Source organism: Accipiter gentilis, chromosome 10 (assembly GCF_929443795.1).
Source record: "Accipiter gentilis chromosome 10, bAccGen1.1, whole genome shotgun sequence".
Taxonomy (NCBI): Eukaryota; Metazoa; Chordata; class Aves; order Accipitriformes; family Accipitridae; genus Astur; species Astur gentilis.
In genome coordinates this window covers 1,857,348-1,877,091 of record NC_064889.1, presented here as the reverse complement: position 1 = coordinate 1,877,091, position 19,744 = coordinate 1,857,348, and the positions used below count along the sequence as shown (strand labels likewise).

The 19,744-nt window shown below is 48.1% G+C and overlaps 1 protein-coding gene across 5 annotated transcripts in view; it reads right to left on the bottom strand.

Annotated features, from left to right (window-relative positions):
• Positions 1-13,342, bottom strand: part of ZNF592 (zinc finger protein 592) — a 39,582-nt gene extending 26,240 nt beyond the window's left edge. For 4 of the 5 annotated variants that reach the window (XM_049811990.1, XM_049811992.1, XM_049811994.1 and 1 more), the window contains exons 1-3: positions 13,221-13,342; positions 11,966-12,077; positions 6,589-8,912 (exon numbers count right to left, since the gene is read on the bottom strand). In XM_049811990.1, the coding sequence (XP_049667947.1) occupies positions 6,589-8,904 (2,316 nt within the window). In that variant the 5' untranslated portion in view covers positions 8,905-8,912; positions 11,966-12,077; positions 13,221-13,342. Of the gene's footprint in view, positions 1-6,588; positions 8,913-11,965; positions 12,078-12,684; positions 12,755-13,220 lie in introns of those variants that run through there. The other variant, XM_049811991.1, reaches the window with a different exon arrangement.
• Positions 13,343-19,744: the final 6,402 nt, after the last annotated feature.

Below are 19,744 nucleotides of genomic sequence, written 5' to 3'. Positions count from 1 at the left end.
CAGTCCCAGCGATCCCTGCCTGGAGCTCCATTCCCACAACATGCTTTCATCATAACATCCTCCATCCCTTTGCTTCTACAAAATCCAGAGGGAAAATTTCCATATAAAACAAAATCCATCCTTGCTAGTACCTAAGGACTTCATTAATCACCCTTGGTTTGGGAAAGGGAGAAAGCAGTGCTTTACAGGGCCAAGGGAATTTGTTGATTTTCAATCCCCTTGTTTTCTAAATTAAAACATGAACATGCAGGGGGGGTGGCAGGGAAGAAGGAAGAGAAAAATAGCAAAGATATGGCTGCTGTCTTTCTTGCTTGCTACTTTGCTGCTGGGAAATCACCAGTGCAACATGTGGTCCTACTAGCTTCTAGCAAGTTTTAGCCAATAAATTATAAAGCATTGATTTAAGAGGAAGAAGAAAAAGAAAAGGCAGCAATAAAATTGCTTTTAAATAACTCCACTGTAGGTGGTGTGTAAACAGGATACGTCACGACTCATTGAAAAATTCTTATTGCACAAATAAAGGGTGACAGGAGAAGAAAAATAGGGGAGAACAAAAGTAGAAAGGTACAAGAAAATTTAGAGGTCCTTGGCTTACATTTTGTACTTTATTCAAGTTCCTAGCTACCTCAGTGGATTTTGGGTGGTCAAGTCAAAAAAGACACACACAGGAAAAAAAAGTGTGAAACATCTCTGGTTACCAGTAGATGGACAATTATGCCCAAGAGGGTCAGGAAGTACTTTGAATTCTTGCACATGTTATTGTGCACTGGTCTGCCTTTGCCAAAACAACAAACAAGCTTCGTCTCAAAACCAGTTTGTGTCTTTTGTTCATTACTTCTGCTGCAAACCTCTTCCAGAATTCACTCCTCTGATGACTACAGACTGTCCTCTAATTTTCTGTATAAATCTATTTCAGTCTGCTCTTGCATCATTGTTGCCCCTAAATTTAAAAAGCTCTTTCCTATAAACGTCACACCAGATACAGTGTCCTCTGTATCCACTCTCACTCTTTAAGGAAAAGCACATCTAAAATGAAGGCACCAGGAGCTGCATGGGTTGCGTTCATCTCCTGTAACTTGAGCTCAGCGCTGAAAAGGCTACAAAAAAACCTGTCTGATGCTGAGGAACTACCCAGGGCAATCCCTGCAAGTACAAGAAGCGATTCTTTTTTGCAGGTTTAGTTTCTGGTGGAAAAAAAAGTGCCACAACCCTCATGTTAATACTGTGTCTCCTTCAGTACTGAAGGAGACCCACCCTAATTTACCAGGTCTTTGCCAAGCTAAACTCAAAAAGGTTTTTTAATCTTCCCTCAAGAGATCATCCTTCCATTTCTCTGGTTGTTCTTCCCTCACTTATTCCAGTTTATCCCTGATAAACAAAACAATACACTCTTCTCCAGCTAGGTTATTTCTAGCAGTGACAGGGAGTATTAATGCAACCCTGACTGGTACTGCAGCTTAACATAAACCCCCTGCATAACTGTGTCATCTTGGTCATTCAGTCTTCCCATGACCAAACACAGGCATCCTGCTTTTCAGTTGCTTCAACCCATTCCTACTTGGTCTTCAAGATCATCTAGGTCCCTCTGTAAAATATTACCAATTTTCCATGATTTCATACTCTGTTGGTTCAGCAAATTTTATCTACACATTCATCCTCCAAGGTCCGTAATACAAACATTAACTGCAGAGGTATCCTAAAGCCATCCCTTGGGAGGTCTTACAAGCAACCCGTCCCCAGCTGCAGTTACCTCCCTTTTACCTGATTCTCCTCCAACCTCATAATTCAGCTTCTTCAGTACAGCCATTCCCCACATGGCACTCTAACAACCATCTCCCTGAACATCAAGGGGATTAGGATCTACGCATTTCTCTACTCCAGAAATAAATTATAGATGATGTATATCAGATTAATTTGGCATAAACTCCTCCGATTTAATTATCTGGGCCCCCCCCCAATCTTGCTTTAGAATGTAACACCACTGTGGTCAGACCAAACAGACCTGAAGTTACACAAAACATCTGCTACCACCTTTTGAACATCTGGACAAGCATAGTGCCTACATGCAGCACAGCTTCTAGTTTGAACAAAATCCAACCTACCAGATATTCAAATTCACATACTGCTTTCTTCTTGCAGTTCTGTGGTCAAAAAGCAGTAAGCAGACTCCATCAAGCGACTCGATTCACAAGCTTGCAAAAACTGCAAAATTAGCCTCACTAGTCCCCAAAAAAGGCAAAGTAACTGTGATCCATTAAGACGATCCACTCAAAACATACATCCAGTAAATCCAGTTCTTTGTATTTCTGAAGTGGATTAGCTCACAATTTGCAAAGCCTGTATCCTCACTGTAAGCCACAGAGATCCCACTGCGGTATTTAGCTGACATGAACTGCCTTTATCTTATGCATACTCTATATAAAAATAAGCCAGGTAGGATTTCCCTGCTGTACTTTGAACAACTGCAATCATGTAGCCACCACAAGTGTAAAATGTAATATTAAGGTGAAGCTCTCAATCATTTTTTAAAGGTCTTTCCACTCCACTATCTCAGCCACAGCACTGACACCCCCCCACCCCTTCCTCTCACTTGCTCCAAATCTCCTCCTTTCCCTGCTGTCCAGACCACATCCATATCTTTCTTCCTTCCTCCAAAACAACTATGACCCAGCCATGTCATTCTCATTTTGGCCACACATTGGAAAGTCATTTACCCATTATCTGTCCTATTAATATGGGCTTTATCCAAGGCCATTCAGAAATATAAGACCAAGTATTTCCCAAGCCACTAACTGGAACAAACAGAAGACCCCACAATCACCTTTTAAACAGCTACGGGAAACAAGAAGATGTCAAAGTAATTCACAAAGTCATGGTAAGAAATTCCAATTAAAGTGAGAAGTCTTAAGTATCAACACAGGATAAGTTTTCTCTTGCAGCAGAGCCAGCTTAGGCTGTTCCCCCTCTCCAATCCAATCATTCCTGCCTCCTATCGCAGCTTGCTCGCCCTTCAGCTTCTGGATAACTGGAAACATCATACTGAAATATAAGTCTTTTTCCTGCTAATTCTTTCCTTCATCAACCCTGTTGGATCAACCCTTCCTTCTTAACAAGGTGACATACCTATTCCATATCAGGCCTAAAAAGGTTTTTGAGTTAAAAGCACTATAACTAAGCACTTCAAAGTCTGCTCGGTTTCTCAAGTTACAGTCATATTAGATGTGCACGTCATGGTTAATAATCCACATTTGGTGTCATTTAACAGAAGAGCTTCTAAGAACATCAATCAAAAATCCACCTAGCTTATTTTCAACAGGTCAGGGGTCTCCATCTTCTAGTACAAATCCAGGTGCTGCAGACACATCACTTCTACCCTTCGTCTTCAGCCAAAGATGCTCTTTCCCTCATAAATCCATCTATCCTTCCCAAGAATCCTCTTTTTTTGAGACAATCTGGTACCAGGCATCTGAAGAGTCACAGCTTTAGCCTTAATACTGTGGGGACCTGCCCTGCTACTTCCCAAAGCTCTTTGAAAGGCATAAGTCAGGCCATAGCTTTACAAAGAAAATATCAAGATACTCCATACTTTCTCAAGGAGGCATGGCAAAGAGTTTGTGTCTGAATTCTGGGACCGAGTAAGAAATTAAAAAATTTTAAAAAAAAATCCAAAATACCAGAGCGCAATTTTTTGTCAGGTTTAAGAAATTATGAAATCTCTCCCCCCAACCCCATACAGTTGTTTCTAAACCAACATTTCAATACAGTGAGAAAAACATGAGGTATGAAGAAAGAAATACACACTGTTTTTTGCTCAAATGCACAAAATTATGATAATTAAGTCTCTTGAGATCTGGGGATGTGGTTCATGTCTCAGCTTGCCCACAACTGTTAACACCACCTCTGCATTCTGGCAGATTTTCCTGCAACAGCAGCATGCTCTCGATCAAGCACAGGTACACCACTACCAGTCATGTACTTTTTTTTTAATTAGAAGTACCAGTATAAAAATCAACACTTTCCGCCAAGTAGACATAGTGGTTTTGATCCACTACTGGGGGCACTAAAAGATTTGTTATGTTGAATACAGGTGTTGCATCGCTGCCTTCCTCAGCAACACAATTTCTACTACTGCCCCAAGAAACAAGTGACCTTGCACAACTCTCGAGATGGAAACCAGAGTTTTCAACTGCTTCTACCACCTAAGAAAGTGTTTGTAAAATCAGTCACTTGATCATCTCCAGCTGCTACCAACATTCCTCTTTTTTTCTGACCAAAATAAAAAGAGCAACCCAAGAAATTACCTTCATTAATGCAGAGTCAGGGATATCCACAGCATCTTCTCAGAATGGGTTCTGCCAGTTCATGTTTTCCTATTTCAGGAGCTTACAATGCATACTCCAACAGCCTTACCTAAGTCCTTCTCACGCCATGTTTAATACCAGACTCGCTTATGTTCATTAACACCCCTGATATGCAAAATCTTCAGCTTCTCATGCCTTGTTACTAATGGGCTCTACACAGTGTGCTACCCAAGTGAGACACATGATGTCAAGGCACTCCACACCTCCCCTGGACCGCGCAGAGAAGCTGAGCATGGTACCCATCTACTGCAGGGACCCCTATGAGACCACCAAATTTCACCCATCCTTTTACCTCTCAGCGCAGTGACACCAAATACCCTAGGTACTGCTAGAAGGCAGAGGGATGGTTTCCATTAGCTACTGCTAAATCTGGAGGCACACAATTACAGGCATATGGGCACAAACTCTTATTTCCTTTAGAAATGTAATAGCTTTGCTGAAACAGATGTTCTGGGAACAGCATGGAGCACCACCGGGCAGTGTGGAGGACAGCAGATACAGTGGAAAAGGACTCCCAAAGCAATGCATGCATCCCATTGAGTATAAGCATGGGAAGATCAAACAGGGAGGAGACAGTTTTACAAGCTCCAACGTCACCTCTTTTTCCAGTTTTTCAACACTTCTATTCAGAAAAACACTACAGAAATGATCTCACATCTAGCAGACCTAACTTGAAGCAAGAAGCTTAAACTCTTTTCTTGGTTAAGTTACAGAATAAATTACTTGATTACAAGCTAAAAATACTATCAGACATTCCTTCTCTCTTTAAGTAACTCTTGAATTGATAATCCCACAACAAAAATAGGAAATACATTTTTAATGCCACAGATTAACATTTTAGCTCGCTTTGAAGCACTCACTGTATCCCTTCACCTGAAGGTTTTAATTCCAGACTGCTGACATTTCCTAAAAATGCATTACAGTTGAAAAATAAGTTATGGTGTTGACAAAGCGCAGTGCTCACTGGTCTGCCTCAGGCAAAAAAACTGATTATGTGGCCACGCCAATCCTTTCTGGCCTCACCATTTTTCATGACATAAAAAACACTCAGCCATAATCTCTTTTTTTTTTTTTTTTTTTTTTGCTGCTGATGAATTTAAGAGAAAGATAACAAAGCACCTAAACAGGACCACAGTGACCTCAATACTCCTGCAAGCCATTTAACAAGCAAAGGGAGGCTCTGGAGCACGCAGGTACTATGACAGCCACAGCAGAGACTAGCGGTCATCTCCCCAAATGTCTCGTGTTGGCATAGACTCCTTCTTCGTGGAGCTTGTGGAGGAGACTGCGCTGGGAGCCTGCCAAATCTGCTGGCAGCCAGACCGACATGGAAAGCTTTCACCTCATCTAAAGAGATAAGGCAAAAGGATTCCTCCTCCTGCTCAACTTCAGGATGGTTTATACTGAAACAGGATTGACCATATCTCCCAAAATAAAAAGCATAAACAAAACATACGGTCTTTGTACACAACGAAGAGCATTACCTCCTCTTAATCAATAGAAATCTAAGCTGGAGTTTCAAAGGGGATTCAGACTACCCCCATCAGCACCTACATGGGAGGTCCGCAAGGGCAGCAAGACCCGAGCAGGGCAGCACTGGAGCAAGGCAGGAAGCCACTAACACAGCTCTTGAGCCCTCCTATGGAAACATGGTACGAACTCGTCCCTCTCCCACACAAAGGGCAAAAATAGCGAAAAGTAGCCTTCCACCCCACATACCGCGCTGCTCACCTCTCAGCCAGTCCTGTCCCAATATACACTTTACCACACTAACAGTAAAAACAGCACCTGATGTTCAGAGTGTTACATGAAAGATTCTGGCACAAGTTCTAGGAAAGTTAAAATTAAATTGTGTCAGATCTCCTTTAGCCATGCTTAGAGCACAAAAACCTGTTTCAGGTAACACTCCGCTGGTCCTCCCCTACAGCACTCTTGCACGCCTCAGCCAAGTGATCTTTGATCTCCAACACCTTCCTTTGATGCTCAAGGATCTCCACAGTCTCCTTACGACCCTCTTTTTGCTGGCAAAGGGTAAGAGGGCAAGCAAGCAACACTAAACGTCTCTTCACATGCACACATCTGGGCTCATGCATATCCCAAATCCTCCCCACAAGCACTTTTTTGGGCAAAGCAACTCATTTGCCACTACGATGCCTATTTTTTCCCCCTAGAGGACAATCTCTAAACTCAGAGAGATTTAACTAATAACATTAAAATGATGACTTACCAGTCTCTCATTATCTTCTGAGGTTCTCTGGTAATGAGCCGCTAAAGCAACGTAATCCTGTGCCTGCTTGTTACACTCTAAACACTTAAGTCCATGACGGATTAGTCTCAATGGGTCCGTATAGAGAGGCAAGGCTGGCTGAGTGTTAGCAGAAATTCCTACCCCACCTCCTGAAGCAGCACTGGGCTTACGCGAAGGAGAGGGCGAGTGCAAAGTCTGAGGAGCCAGAGAGGCTGAAGAGCTTGGAGAGGAAGGTGAAAACATTTGGTCTAAGGAAATTGGTTTCATTAGCAGCTGAGAACACTGCATGATAAATCCTTTGCTCTTATGATCTCTTGCATGTTTAAGCAAGCTGCACTTATTAAAAAAAAGTAGCATAGTTGAACACTGAGTGCACATGACTTCAATATGAACGCTTCGTCTACTATAGTGTTGAGTCAGGCTTTTCTCTAAGGCAAACGAGTCCCCACATTCCAGGCAACAATACCCAGAGGCAGGTAAATTAATACTGGTGTCAGGCGGAGGGCTAAGGTTTGGAGTATATATTGGCACTGGATTGGCACTGTGTAGTACTTTATTAAACGCCTCCACAATGACAGGAGCAGCTTTCTTGACTTGGTGCACCAGCGGCACAGACATCTGTGTCACTTGAGGCTGATTTCGCCTCTGTGCGGATGACTTTGCCGTAACAGAAGCAGCAACGCTATGCGGGACTAAGTTGAGATTTGCCAAATGCACGGCTTTGGGAAGAAGGCTGGAGGTGGTCACGTTGGATGGCTGCATCACAGTACCCTGCTGCTGCCTCTTAACACCTACTTTTATGGCACCACCACCACAGTTTGGCAGTGGAGATAAGGACACGGCACACGTGCTGTTTGCAGCAATATCTGTTTTCATACCATCTGTGTAAGGACTCGTTACGTTTGACAGCTGGATAGCCACAGCAGTCCCATTTTTGGTTGAATTCTTGCTAGCATCACTTTCCGTAACTGCACTAGTGTCAGGTGATGGGAAAGATTTTATCAAATCTTCGGCAGATGAGGTTTCCACAGGCGACTCTTCTGAAGATTTGCCCAACTCATCATTTTCTGGCAAAATTCTAGTTACAGTTCTTTTAATTTCACCAGAGGATGTCTTGATAGTCTTTATTCTAACTTTGGGAATAGCTGGCGGAGAGCCAGCTGCCATGGAAGGGGAGCCTTTCCCACTGCTGTCGCTGCACACACTTCGAGGACTCTCGGGCTGCTTGCTGGCCTTCCTTACCACCTCTAAGGGGCTTCGAGGACTCTTTGGCGACTTAGGCATTTTTGGACTTCCCTTCGTCCCATCTTTAAAAGGACCAGGTTCCTTGGTAAGATTTGGCTGATCGCCTTTTGGAATACAAGCAACCTTTTTGGCCTGAAGAGCTACTAACGCCGCCACGCAGGATGACAACTTTGAATGAGTTGGCTTTAACCTCTGGCGAGGTGGTACCGACGAAGACACGTTCAGCTCGGGCACAGACCCCTTACCTTCTCCTAAATTATTGTGAGGGAGGTCTCCAAACACCAAGCCTTCTCCAAGAAAGCTATTGGTATCTACCAAGTCCTTGCTTGACTCCACAAACCTCTCTGCTGCTTTGTCTTGTTCTCTCCTGCTCACTTCCAGCCTATTCTCTGGCTGGCAGTGGATTTCCATCTTTTGTTCCTTTTTACAGTATTGATCAAACATGCTTAATTCAGGCTCTGGTACCTTCCTAAGATGATCTAGTACTGAAGCTCCAGTTGGTATATACATTGAAGGTGGTGGAAAATACGGAGTTTGGGCATGTTTGGGTTTATCACCAATACTGTTTTCTTTGAATGTGTCCTCTGGTTCAGGGCTGGAAATTGGGCTAAACTGACTAAATGTTGGCAAAGGCTCCGACTTGGACTGGTCCAGTTTATCAGAGTAACTTCTTGAGCTGTCGCCATTAATAAAAGTTGACTCAAACTTGCCATAATTATGCACTAAAGCGTGAGCCTCTGATGGCAGATCGGACCCACGAAACCCATTGTGTAGCAGACCAGTCCCAAGGTGATTGCCCTCCTTTTCTGCTTCAAAGGACTCCTGGCGACTCGTGTTCTTCACTATCACACTCACAACTGGAGCATCAGAGGGAGGCAAAGAATGGGATAAGGACACATTCTCATCTATGCAGATTCCTGACGACTTCAGGTGATTCTCATTCTCCTCCCCAGTTGATGGGATGGTCTCCTTGGCATCAAGGCTAGTCGGATCGGGGATGTCAAAAGCAGCCAAGAGGTCATCAAAGTCTGGGGTTTTCATGTCCCCCATGATGAAAGCTACGATTAAAAGCAAAAAAACATACTTTGTCAGGTACATTTCCCCCAAGGACAAACTTTGTAAGACTCATTTGTGTAAACATCTTATGTGACAAAACCCACAACTGGCCAAAATGCTAACGCGGCACGGTACAAAGGCTAGAAACATCTGCAGCAGACACATCAGATTCCATTTTAACTATCCCGAGATTGACTATTTATACACAAAGATATTAGCCCAGTACACAACACTGCCATTTTGCGGGGCATCACGGGGAAGGAATCTCTCCTGCCCTAGCTGCACCTGGAGGGTCAGCAAAAGCTCAGGTCCCACCCTGCTCAAGCTGGCAGGGGCAGGTGACAAGTGACAGGAGACAAGTGACAGGAGCTGTTCACTCCTGTCATGCCAACACAACCCGCCCTCTCTGGGTTGAGGGCAGAGCTGTTCCTGGTGCTTCAAGCAACGTGGTAGGAGACAGCAACCCTTCCTCCCAGGGTCCCCAAGAACAGAGCTGATTAAAACATGACCTTTTAAATGACACCAAGCTCATGCAGGGGACATCTTTTCAACCTGTCAGATGCATCACTACTCCAAAAACAACCGTTGTCATGAGCCTCAACAGAAAATATTCAGAAGTACATTAGTACAGGGTTTCTTTTTTTTTTGGCTGGGGGTTTTTTAGAGCTAATAGGCAACAATCACTGCCAATTTCTCAACAGATTGTCACACCTGAAGAATTCAGTCCTCCTTCAAGGAAAAAAGGCAGGAGCAAACAGGTGGCCCAAGAGAAATAGACCTGAAAAGTGAGATGACTCCCTACCCAGAGCAATTTAAATAATAGAAGTCTTCAGTAAATATTTCAAAACAGCAGCTCAAAGCACAGTAAACCAAGCAAGGTTTATTTGAAACAGGGGCAATCCTTAATTAGGTAATGATGCAAGGCAAAACTGCCCAAAGACAGAATAAAGGATTGTATCCAAATCATAACAAGAAATGGTGTTCCCAAACAGCTCTCTCTTTATAAGCCCTCCAGAAGGGAAGTGGGGACTCAGACGCTCGCCACAGAGACCTACGACAGCAACAATCAAGCTCTGATGAGATGCATAATGAAAACCGACAGCACAGAATTACTTGAACATTTGTGTTCGCTACTGTCAGGGATACTGGTATTTTCAAGCTGGTGCAACATATAGACTTCCCAAACATTTAATAAGCCATTCCTTTAATACATGTTCCATTTAAACCCCAAATTTACATGAACTGATGTATGCTGTATGCAGGGGAGGGAAAAAACCCCAGAGACCATCAACTGAACTAGCAGAGCACCAGTTCCTACTTGGCAAGGAGCACCCACAGGCAAGGTAAGTCCTGCCACGTTCACTTTACTTGGGCTGCATCAGTGCTGCCAAAGCCAGTGGCAAGCGAGGGAGACGGAGGGGGTGGCAAGAGTCCAAGAGAAGCGGGAAAAGCTGGGAGCAGAGGTGCAGGCAGAGAGGAGGACCCTGCAACAAGGCGGAGGGAGAGAAAGGAGCCATCTGATACCTTCCCAAAAGGCCACTGATTTAAGGCTGCTTTCATTATTTACAATTGGGTTTAAAAGTTTGTCAGGCATCACATTAAAACCAAACAAAGCGCAACCCTTCCTGCCAGACTGCTAGTACGGGGAACAACTTACAGAGCTGGGCCAGGAGAAATCACTTCAGCGTGGAACAAGAGGACATACTGGTCTTTATGCTTTAGTTCAGCCGTGCCTACAGACAAGCCCCGGAGGTGTTGCTTTGGTTAATCTACAGCAAAACACTCCGTGGAGATCTACTTGGCTTAAGAGTGGCTTGCTGTGGTTTAGCTTAAAGTTGTTCTCATTCTTAAATTAAACCACAAATATGAATGTCCACAGAGGGCTGTGCAATAATTTACAATCACATCCCTCGGCAAGGTAGGGCAGCTGTGCATCAAGTCCCTGGAAGCCCAGAAAATTATCTGTACGCTTCACATAACCTGCACCTGATAAGGACTTTTGAAACATCACAGATTACTGCAGTTGGCAAAGAGTGTGGACCCAAAACTTCCCCTTCCTTTGAGTGGGAAAACTTGTGCCAGCTGGGAGAGAGCTAGGCACCACTCAGCTCCCAAAATTTCTGGCACACAAATCCTTCTGCAAGGAAGACATTTCATCCATAACCTGGAACGCTCAAGTTTTATATAGAGAAAAATGAGCTTGCCAATCACTCTTGACTTTTCCGTTCTCCCTCTCAAACACCCATCCACATCTTCGGGCGCGGCAGTGTTTTAAAATACAAGACAAAATAAATCTGAGGTATCTGCAGCATTACAAAATATGCTTTTCTTGGAAGAAACCTTGCATTTTCAGAAGCTTTCGTGTACATCTTTGAGTCCTTTAAAAGACTAGTTTATGCTCCTTGCTATTAGGAGAGCAAGAGTCTCCACAAAACTGCATCTTAAACTTGTTGTATATGAAGCTACAATTTGCCAAAATAAAGCAAAATTGGACCCAGATTCTAAAGAAGACCAAGTAAGTACCTTGCCGACAGAAGTGATTTTTAAATAACACGAATTTAAAATTTTGACTAAACACCATTTATTTCTGTTCTCAGATAACAAACAGAAGAAAAGTATATTAAAAGAAATTATGTCAAAGCCTCCTGCAAACTAGCTTGTGAGGAAAGCTGAAAATAAAGGCCTCCGTCTCTCTTGTGCAAAGGACTTGCCTTAAAACCCAAGCTTGGAATCCAATTTTCTCTCCCTCTGCTTGCCTAGGAAAACATGGACGTTGACATTTGCAAAGCAATAGAAGAGATGAATAAAACGAGCAAAGAAGAAGGGCTTACGGAGTAGAATGCATGTATTTCAGTGTGCAAAACCAACCTCACTATAGCACGTTTCTCCAGGAGGCAGGGAACTTAGAAGCCTCCGAGCCATCCAAAAAATCCCTGCGAACTCGCTCGAGGCAGTATGTGAAACCCCAGGGCCTTCTGCTGTGGCCAAGCTTCAAAACTCTGCACTCAGGCAGAGGCCCTGCAAGACTAGCATCCCACACGCGCACCATACAAACCTTTTGGTAGCGGTGCTATTGCTGGGGACTTCTGGAGACCTGCAGTAGCTCTTCTGCAGCTTTCAAACCAGCGCGTACCATGCTGTTCAAGGAGGAGGTTCAAGATTGCCACCTAATAGGAAAGCGTGAAAACGCAATTACACCAAGGTTAAATGATAAAGGAAAATAATAGTAATAAATATTGATGAATCTGCAAAACAACAGTGAGGTACGACGGAAAACATCTGCCAAGGGCTGCTCTCAGGGGTCCAGAAGAGGCAGGGGCCTCCCGGGGCAAGGGGGGAGGGCGTGCAGGAGGGAGGTGGACAGGGATTGCCTGCCAGGGGAACGCTTTGGGAAGGCAGGGATGTCAGGAGCAGGGGCTGAGGAAGCGCGGGGAGAGCGCGCCAACTGGCAGCGGGCAAGGAGGCCGAGGGAAGCGCCCGCCCAGGGACTGTCAGGACGGTGGGGAGGGGACGGGAACGGGGAAATCGCAGCTGGCATAGGAGGACTGAACCGGAGACTTCGAACGGCAGGACAGGACCCGCTGTTTTAACACCCATTAAAGTTTCAGGAGCCCCGTACAGGAACGGAGCGCGCCCCGGATTAACAGTGCCAGCGGGGCCGGGGGGGGGGGGAGGGGGGAGGGGGACTCGGGGGTTGCCCGGCCCGTGGCAGCCCCGCCGCCCCCTTCCTTCCCCCCCACCCCCCGGTCCACGCCGTCCCCACGCGCGACCCACCCGAGACAAAGGCCCGGGGGCCTCCCCGGCCCGCCGCTCCTCCGCTACCCGGGCCCTGCCGCCCGCCCCCGCGCTGACAGCCCAGCCCGGCCCGGCCCGGCCCGGCCCCGCCGCCCCTCGGCCGCACGTGGGCGAGCCCCGCTGAAGTTAAGTTTGTCCCGGCGCCGCCGGGCCGGGCCGGGCCGCGGCGGGGGCCAGGGTGGGCAGCCGGAGCCGTGCCCGGGGCCGCCGCCAGGGCTGAGGGTTGGTTGGCGGAGCGGAGGGCGGGGGGAGGAGGTGGCGGCGAGCTCCCCGCGGGCCGGAAGACCCGGTGCGGCGGGCGAGCGGGCGGGAGCGCAGGGCTCCGTCTGCCGGCGGCGGGGCCGCCCGCCCTGCCCGCGGGGCGGCAGCACCCGCCCGGCCGGCCGGCCGGCGGGAGGACGCGGGGGAGGGCGGAGGGCGAGCGGGAGGGGCGGGCCCCGGAGCGGCCGGGCCCGGCCAGGCGGGCGGCGCTCGCCCGCTCGCTCGCTCGCTCGCTCACTCACTCACTCACTCACCCACGCAGGCGGCTCCTCTGAAGGCCCCGCCGCCGCCGGGGCCCCGCGCAGGCCTCACCCCGCACCGGGCACCAACGGCCGCAACATGGCGGCGGCGGCGGCGGGCGGGGCCGGGGGCGGGGCGGGGCCGGGCCGGGCCACGGCGGACCGCCCCCCCTTCCCCCCCCCCCCCCCCCCCCTCCCCGCCGCTTCTCCCCGCTCCCGCCCCGGCCCTGCGCCGGGAACCTCCGCCTCGGCCGCCGCTTCCCCCGGCCCGCAGGGCCCCGGTCCGCGGCCTACCGTCGCCCCGGGCGGGGAGGGAAGGCGGCGGAGCGTCGCCAGCGGCCAGGCCGGGCGTGTGTCCCGGTGGCCGGGCGGGCCCCGTGGCCGCCTCAGCCCTCAGGGGTGGCTCCCGCCGCCCTGACAGGAGGCGGCCCGCGGGGCCTGTCCCGGCCCGCGGCCCCGCGGGCTCCTCACGCCTTCCGGGGTGGGGGGGGGGGAGGCCGCGCCGCTGCGTTTATTCACGTTTTCTCATGCTGCTCATCACTCCTCCTTGTCCTTTAACTCCTTCCTCATCGTCTCCCGCGTCAACACTGAGGTGGTTTTGCATGCGATTACACTAATTGCCCCGGAATTAATCGCTTTCTTTTCACAGATGTGCGAACGGCGTTAGATTTTTGCCCCCCCCCCCCCCCCCCCCCAGTCCTACGGAGCTGGCATAGGCCGTTAGTCTTTATTGACTGTCGATGCTAATTGCTCTGTGTCTTCCTTAGCTGATAAAATTCCCATTTACACACTATCAAGTTCTACAGTCAGAAAAAAAAAAATTAATTTGTTGTAGTGGTTTGTGCTTAACATCTTCCGCAGTTAGCGATGGATTTGGAAGCGGTGGTGTGGCCATCCCTGGAGAGCTGCGTCCTGCGCTGGGCTCGCCCCGACGAGAGAGACTGGAGAGTCCAACGAAGGGCCACCGAGGTGAAGAAGGGACCAGAGCATCTCGCCTGTAAGGCAAGGCTGCCAGCGCTGGGACTGTTCGTCCTGGGAAAGAACAGGCTCAGAGGGGGGGGGGGGGGGGGGGGGGGGATCTCATCGATGTCTGTAAATGCCTGAAGGGAGGGTGGAAAGAGGATGGAGCTAGGCTCTTTCCAGTGGTGCCCAGAGCCAGTTCTGGAGGTAATGGGCACTGACTGAAACACAAGAGGTTCCCTTTAAACTCCAGGAAACACTGGAGGTGTGATGGAGCGCTGGCACAGGTTGCCCAGGAAGGATGTGGAGTCTCCATCCTTGGAGGTGTTCAAAAGCCATCTGGTCACGTTCCTGGGCAACCGGCTCCACATGGCCCTGCTTGAGGTTGGACCAGATGGCCTCTGAAGGTCTCTTCCAACCTCAACCACTCTGTGATGCTGTGAAGCATTTTGTGTTCAGGTGTGGATATGTCACCCTCCCACCATAATAAAAGACCAGTTTGTCTTTCCTGTGACATGACATTTTTACCATCTACACCTGGTACTGGACGTACAGCATTGTTCATACCACATTTGTTTCTCATCTAGTTAAGTAATTATTTTTTTCCTTTTCATCAGTCCCATGGGCAAAATATTTCTTCTTTTTTTTTACTGACACACATAGCTTCACTTCCTTCATTTCTGAATTGGTGTCATCACCTTTCTCCTTTTGGAGGTGATAGCAGGTCCCTCAAGACCAACAAAAGGGCACAGGAAGTCAAGAAGAGGAAACACTTTCGATATCACAGCTGTTACCTGTATTTTTAGCATGTCTCTATGAAAAGCTGTTCAGGAGCTGTAAGTTGTATCTAGTAAAAGAGCTGACATTTCTTACACAATTTAGAAAGATCTGCCACAGTCCTGAACAAGTTGTGGCTTGCAGGAAAGCCACTGCAATTTGAAGGATTGTGCTAATTAAGAAATATAATGCCAGTGGGAATTTAGCTCCATCCCAGATGGCCAAGGAGGATAGGCAGCCTTACAGTGGCCAGGTGGGAAGCTACAATACCCTCCTCAAGACAGCAGAGACGTGAAAAGGGCTAAGGAGAATCTATATTCTTCTGTACGATCTAAAAATCACTGTTCTTTTTTTTATTTTTTAGTCCAATGTGGTAACTTGACAAATCTGGACATAAAAAAATCTTCCTCCCTTTTTTTTCTGGGGGAGTGGTGGTGGTGGTGAAATTTGTCCGTTTAGGCTTGTTTCATGATCTGAGCTAAAGGATTTGATGTGGAAGAGACAAAAGCCATGGATCTAAAGGAGGTCCTGTTACAAAGCAGCTCTCTGCACTCGGGATGTGCCAGGGCTGGAGCAGGGAGCAGCATTGGTGGGAACCCCTGTGACCCGGTGGCACCTCAGTGAGAAAAGCCCATGGATGAAATACTCTCAAGCGATGTCCAGATGCATCGGAGATCTTCACTTTTAATTCTTCCTCCTGCTTGTGTTTGTTGGTGCTTGCTTTTTAGCTGGAGGGAGCTGGTTCTTCCCAGGTGCTAGCTATGTCGGAGGGTGTATGTAGGCAGGCGGGCTGGCAAGTACGGTGAGACCCATTTTATTTATACATCACAAACATAATAAAGTCTTGAGTGCTCATGCCTAGGCAACTGTCGGTTTTCAAATCAGCGATTAATTTGTTTCTGTCACAGCTCAGTGTTATAGAGAATTACCTTGAGCTGGTTGCAAAACTTGCACGTTACAAAACTATAATTAATGTTTCAGAAACTCCAGGGAAGGTTTATTACTGGCAAGGTGAGAATGAATCTCCAGACACAAACATTCCTCTAAGATAACAGCGTAGCCTTCGGCGTTATCTACACACAAAAAAATCGGTGTAACTTAAATCAGGGTAATTAATTACGCAGATGTCATCTGTATACCTTTAAAACCATTTACAACTTTCACTCTGGCTTTTTGGTCTTCCTGACTCCCAGGGCATGCCCTCTGCATTCCCCCAAACAGATTTTTTTTTCCCCCTTTTTGCTTCTTGACACATATGCTGATGAGCTGATATAACTCTTCAACGAAGATCCCTCTGTACAATCACCGATCCACCATGAACACACACAAAAAAATTGCTTTTACTCCACATCTGTGGTCAAGGCAGCTTGTAGTCAGTGGTCATGGTACTCGCTTGCAGTGATGAGACCTGACCTTGAACACCTGCATCAAATCAGAGAGAACAAAGCCATGTATCCCAGCAAGTTTGGGAACTGGATAAGAACCCTAATTTGGCAAAATCCTGTTAGAGGAGAACTGCTTCATGCCCTGCTGTGCTTCTGATTCACATTTAGTGGATTGGAGACATGATGAGATAGACCAATTTCTTGTGGGGAGGTTGTAGTTAAAGCCTGCTGAAACGGCAAGGATGCACATTTCCCATATCGGCTTTCACTAGCGCAATAGCAAACCCGTTTTACTACTCGACTAGAAAACTGGGAGAATAACTTCCAGACAGCCAGTTTTCTTCACCCACAAGAACTGCAGGCTCTGGTGCAGTACGGACATGCTCCGAGGTCTGGGCAAGCAAGGACCCTTTGCACAATCCTCTCTGCTGACAGCAGAGACAGCGCAAAGCCCTGGGCTACATATTGCTTTGCCTAAGTAGTGCTGACGCAAGCACTTGTGGGGTTTTGCACCTGACTGCGAACGCGAGTGGGGTTCACAGTGACCCCCCTTCTCAAGCTGGCTCCTGCTGGGCTCACTCCGGCGCTCCGGGCTATGGCAAGAGGACCTTCTCAAGATGGTTCTCCTGCTGAAGCAATGTTTCATGTAACTGCAGCCCTGGGCCTGGCCTCAGGACTGTGGTGACTGGGGGACACCATGGTTTCCCCATACGTTTGCCAGGGTGACAAGACTGGCTTGAGCCGTTCTTGCCTTTGTGCCTCCAGTTGCACTATGTGATGGCAGCAGGACCACTCTGTGAACTGGAGAGAACCGATCCAGGCTTTATGAACCTCTTTGGGGAAAAAAATTAAACTTCATGACTTCCCTCATCAGCTTACACAGTCCCACAAGTGGTTGTATGGGCAAAAATGAAGACTGGGGTAGTTGGCTCCCAGGTGGGAGCCAGCCAGAGGGAGAGATGCTGGAGCAGAAAGGCCAGTGGCGTCAAGCCGCAGCCCACTTTGATCCTGGAAACTCTTCCTGAACTTTACTAGAAATTTAACCAACGCTTGAGAAAACTGTGAGAAGAATAATTCTGTGAGGGTTCTCTGTCCTAAACTGCCTGTAGCAACCTCCAAGCAATCTCAGTGGAGCTGTACCTTGAAAAGCCCCACCAAGAAAGTTTGAGAGATTGGTTTGCCTGTTCACAAAAAGAGAGAGAGTAACATAGGTGCTGGCACAAGGTCGGTCTGTGTTTCAGGCTGTGATGGGTTAACCCTGGCTGGACGCCAGGTGCCCACCAAAGCCGTTCTATCACTCCCCCATCCTCAGCTGGACAGGAGAGAGAAAAATATAACAAAAAGCTTGTGGGTTGAGATAAGGACAGGAGAGATCATTCACCAATTACCGTCATGGGCAAAACAGACTCAGCTTGGGGAAAATTAACTCAATTTATTACAAATCACCAGAGTAAGGTAATGAGAAATAAAACCAAATCTCAGAACACCCTCCCTCCACCCCTCCCTTCTTCCCGGGCACAACTTCACTCCTGGATTCTCTACCAACACCCCCCAGCGGTACAGGGGGACGGGGATGGGGGTTTACGGTCATCACACGTTATTTTCTGCTGCTTCATCCTCCTCAGGGGGAGGACTCATCACACTCTTCCCCCGCTCCAGTGTGGGGTCCCACCCACAGGAGACAGTCCTCCACGAACTTCTCCAACGTGGGTCCTTCCCACGGGCTGCAGTTCTTCACAAACTGCTCCAGCCTGGGTCCTTTCCGCAGTGTGCAGTCCTTCAGGAGCACGCTGCTCCAGCGGGGTTCCCCTGTGGGGTCACAAGTCCTGCCAGAAAACCTGCTCCGTGGGCTCCTCTCTCCACAGATCCACAGGTCCTGCCAGGAGCCTGCTCCAGCGCGGGGTTCCCACAGGGTCACAGCCTCCTTCGGGAACCCACCTGCTCCGGCATGGGGTCCTCCACGGGCTGCAGGTGGAGATCTGCTCCACCGTGGGCCTCCCTGGGCTGCAGGGGGACAGCCTGCCTCACCATGGTCTTCATCACCACGGGCTGCAGGGGAATCTCTGCTCCGGCGCCTGGAGCACCTCCTCTCCTCCTTCTTCACTGACCTGGGGGTCTGCAGGGTTGTTTCTCTTACATGTTCTCAATCCTCTCTCCGGCAGCTGTATCTCTCTGTCCCAACTTTTTTATTTGTCCTTCTTAAAAATGTTATCACAGAGTCGCTCCCACTATCGCTGATTGGCTCGGCCTTGGCCGGCGGTGGGTCCGTCTTAGAGCCGGCTGGTATGGGCTCTCTTGAACACAGGGGAAGCTTCCAGCAGCTTCTTACAGAAGCCACCCCTATAATCCCCCCCGCTACCAAAACCTTGCCACACAAAACCAATACACAGGCGTAGCTGAGGGGTAAGAGGGATGTTGTAGGCTTGGCGGTAGCCGTTGTATAGTCCCATAGTTTGGTCAACACACTGAACTGCAACAGGGCAGTCCAGTGTGGGCAGGCTCAGGCCCAGACTGGGCTTTCTGCATAAAGCCTTTTCTTCAATTAGTTTCTCCAATTAAACTTAATAGTAAAATGTTTCCATCAAACAGAGGTACCCCAGAAACCCTAACAGTCTGCCCTTTCGCTCCATCCTTACTGTCTCAGGATGGATCTGTTGGGGAAGCAGAGCTTGTGTCCATATGTTACAATAGCCTTTGGTTATAATAAACTACTTTTTTTTTCCCAACAGAAGGAACAGGCAGTCAATACAACCGTGTTTGAAGGTAAGGTAGGAAAGAAGACATGAGGAGATGAAATCGCACTGCATGCAAATTATCTCATATAGCTAGGAGGGGCGTTTAGGAGAATATCTATGTTTCCAGGTGTCAAGCAAGGATTAACTGCAATGTAGGCCCAAAACGAGGTGTAGGATTTTTTTGCTTTCTGTGCAAATACATTGATATTCCTAAAGTGAATCTGACACTTCTGGCGTCATCCAGTGGCCAGAGAGCTTGCATATTTAAAATGCTAAAACTGAAATAATGTACAGAAGCTAATTTCAGCACTACGGTAAGAATAAAATAGCTCAGAATGAGGGCTTCTGGTGCATAGCCCCACTGGCCATGCCATTTCTGCCCTGTCCCATACATACTTGAGCACCCATCTTCGTGCTTCTTGGCGTTGAAATGATCCCAGGCACTTTCCCAGGTGCTCACAGGAGACTTGCTGATCTCCCCCGGGCACAGTGGAAAGGTGGCCGGGGACTGTGAGGCATCTGAGCAATTTAACCTGCAGTTGGGCGGCACTCTGGGTGGTTCCAGCCCGAGGCAGCCGCACATGTTGAGGCTTTATCCCGCAGCCTTCGCTGAGGAGCACGGCCAGGTTTTAGACTGTACCCGATCTGAGGAGGAGGCTTTTCTTCATAGCTAGGGACAAGA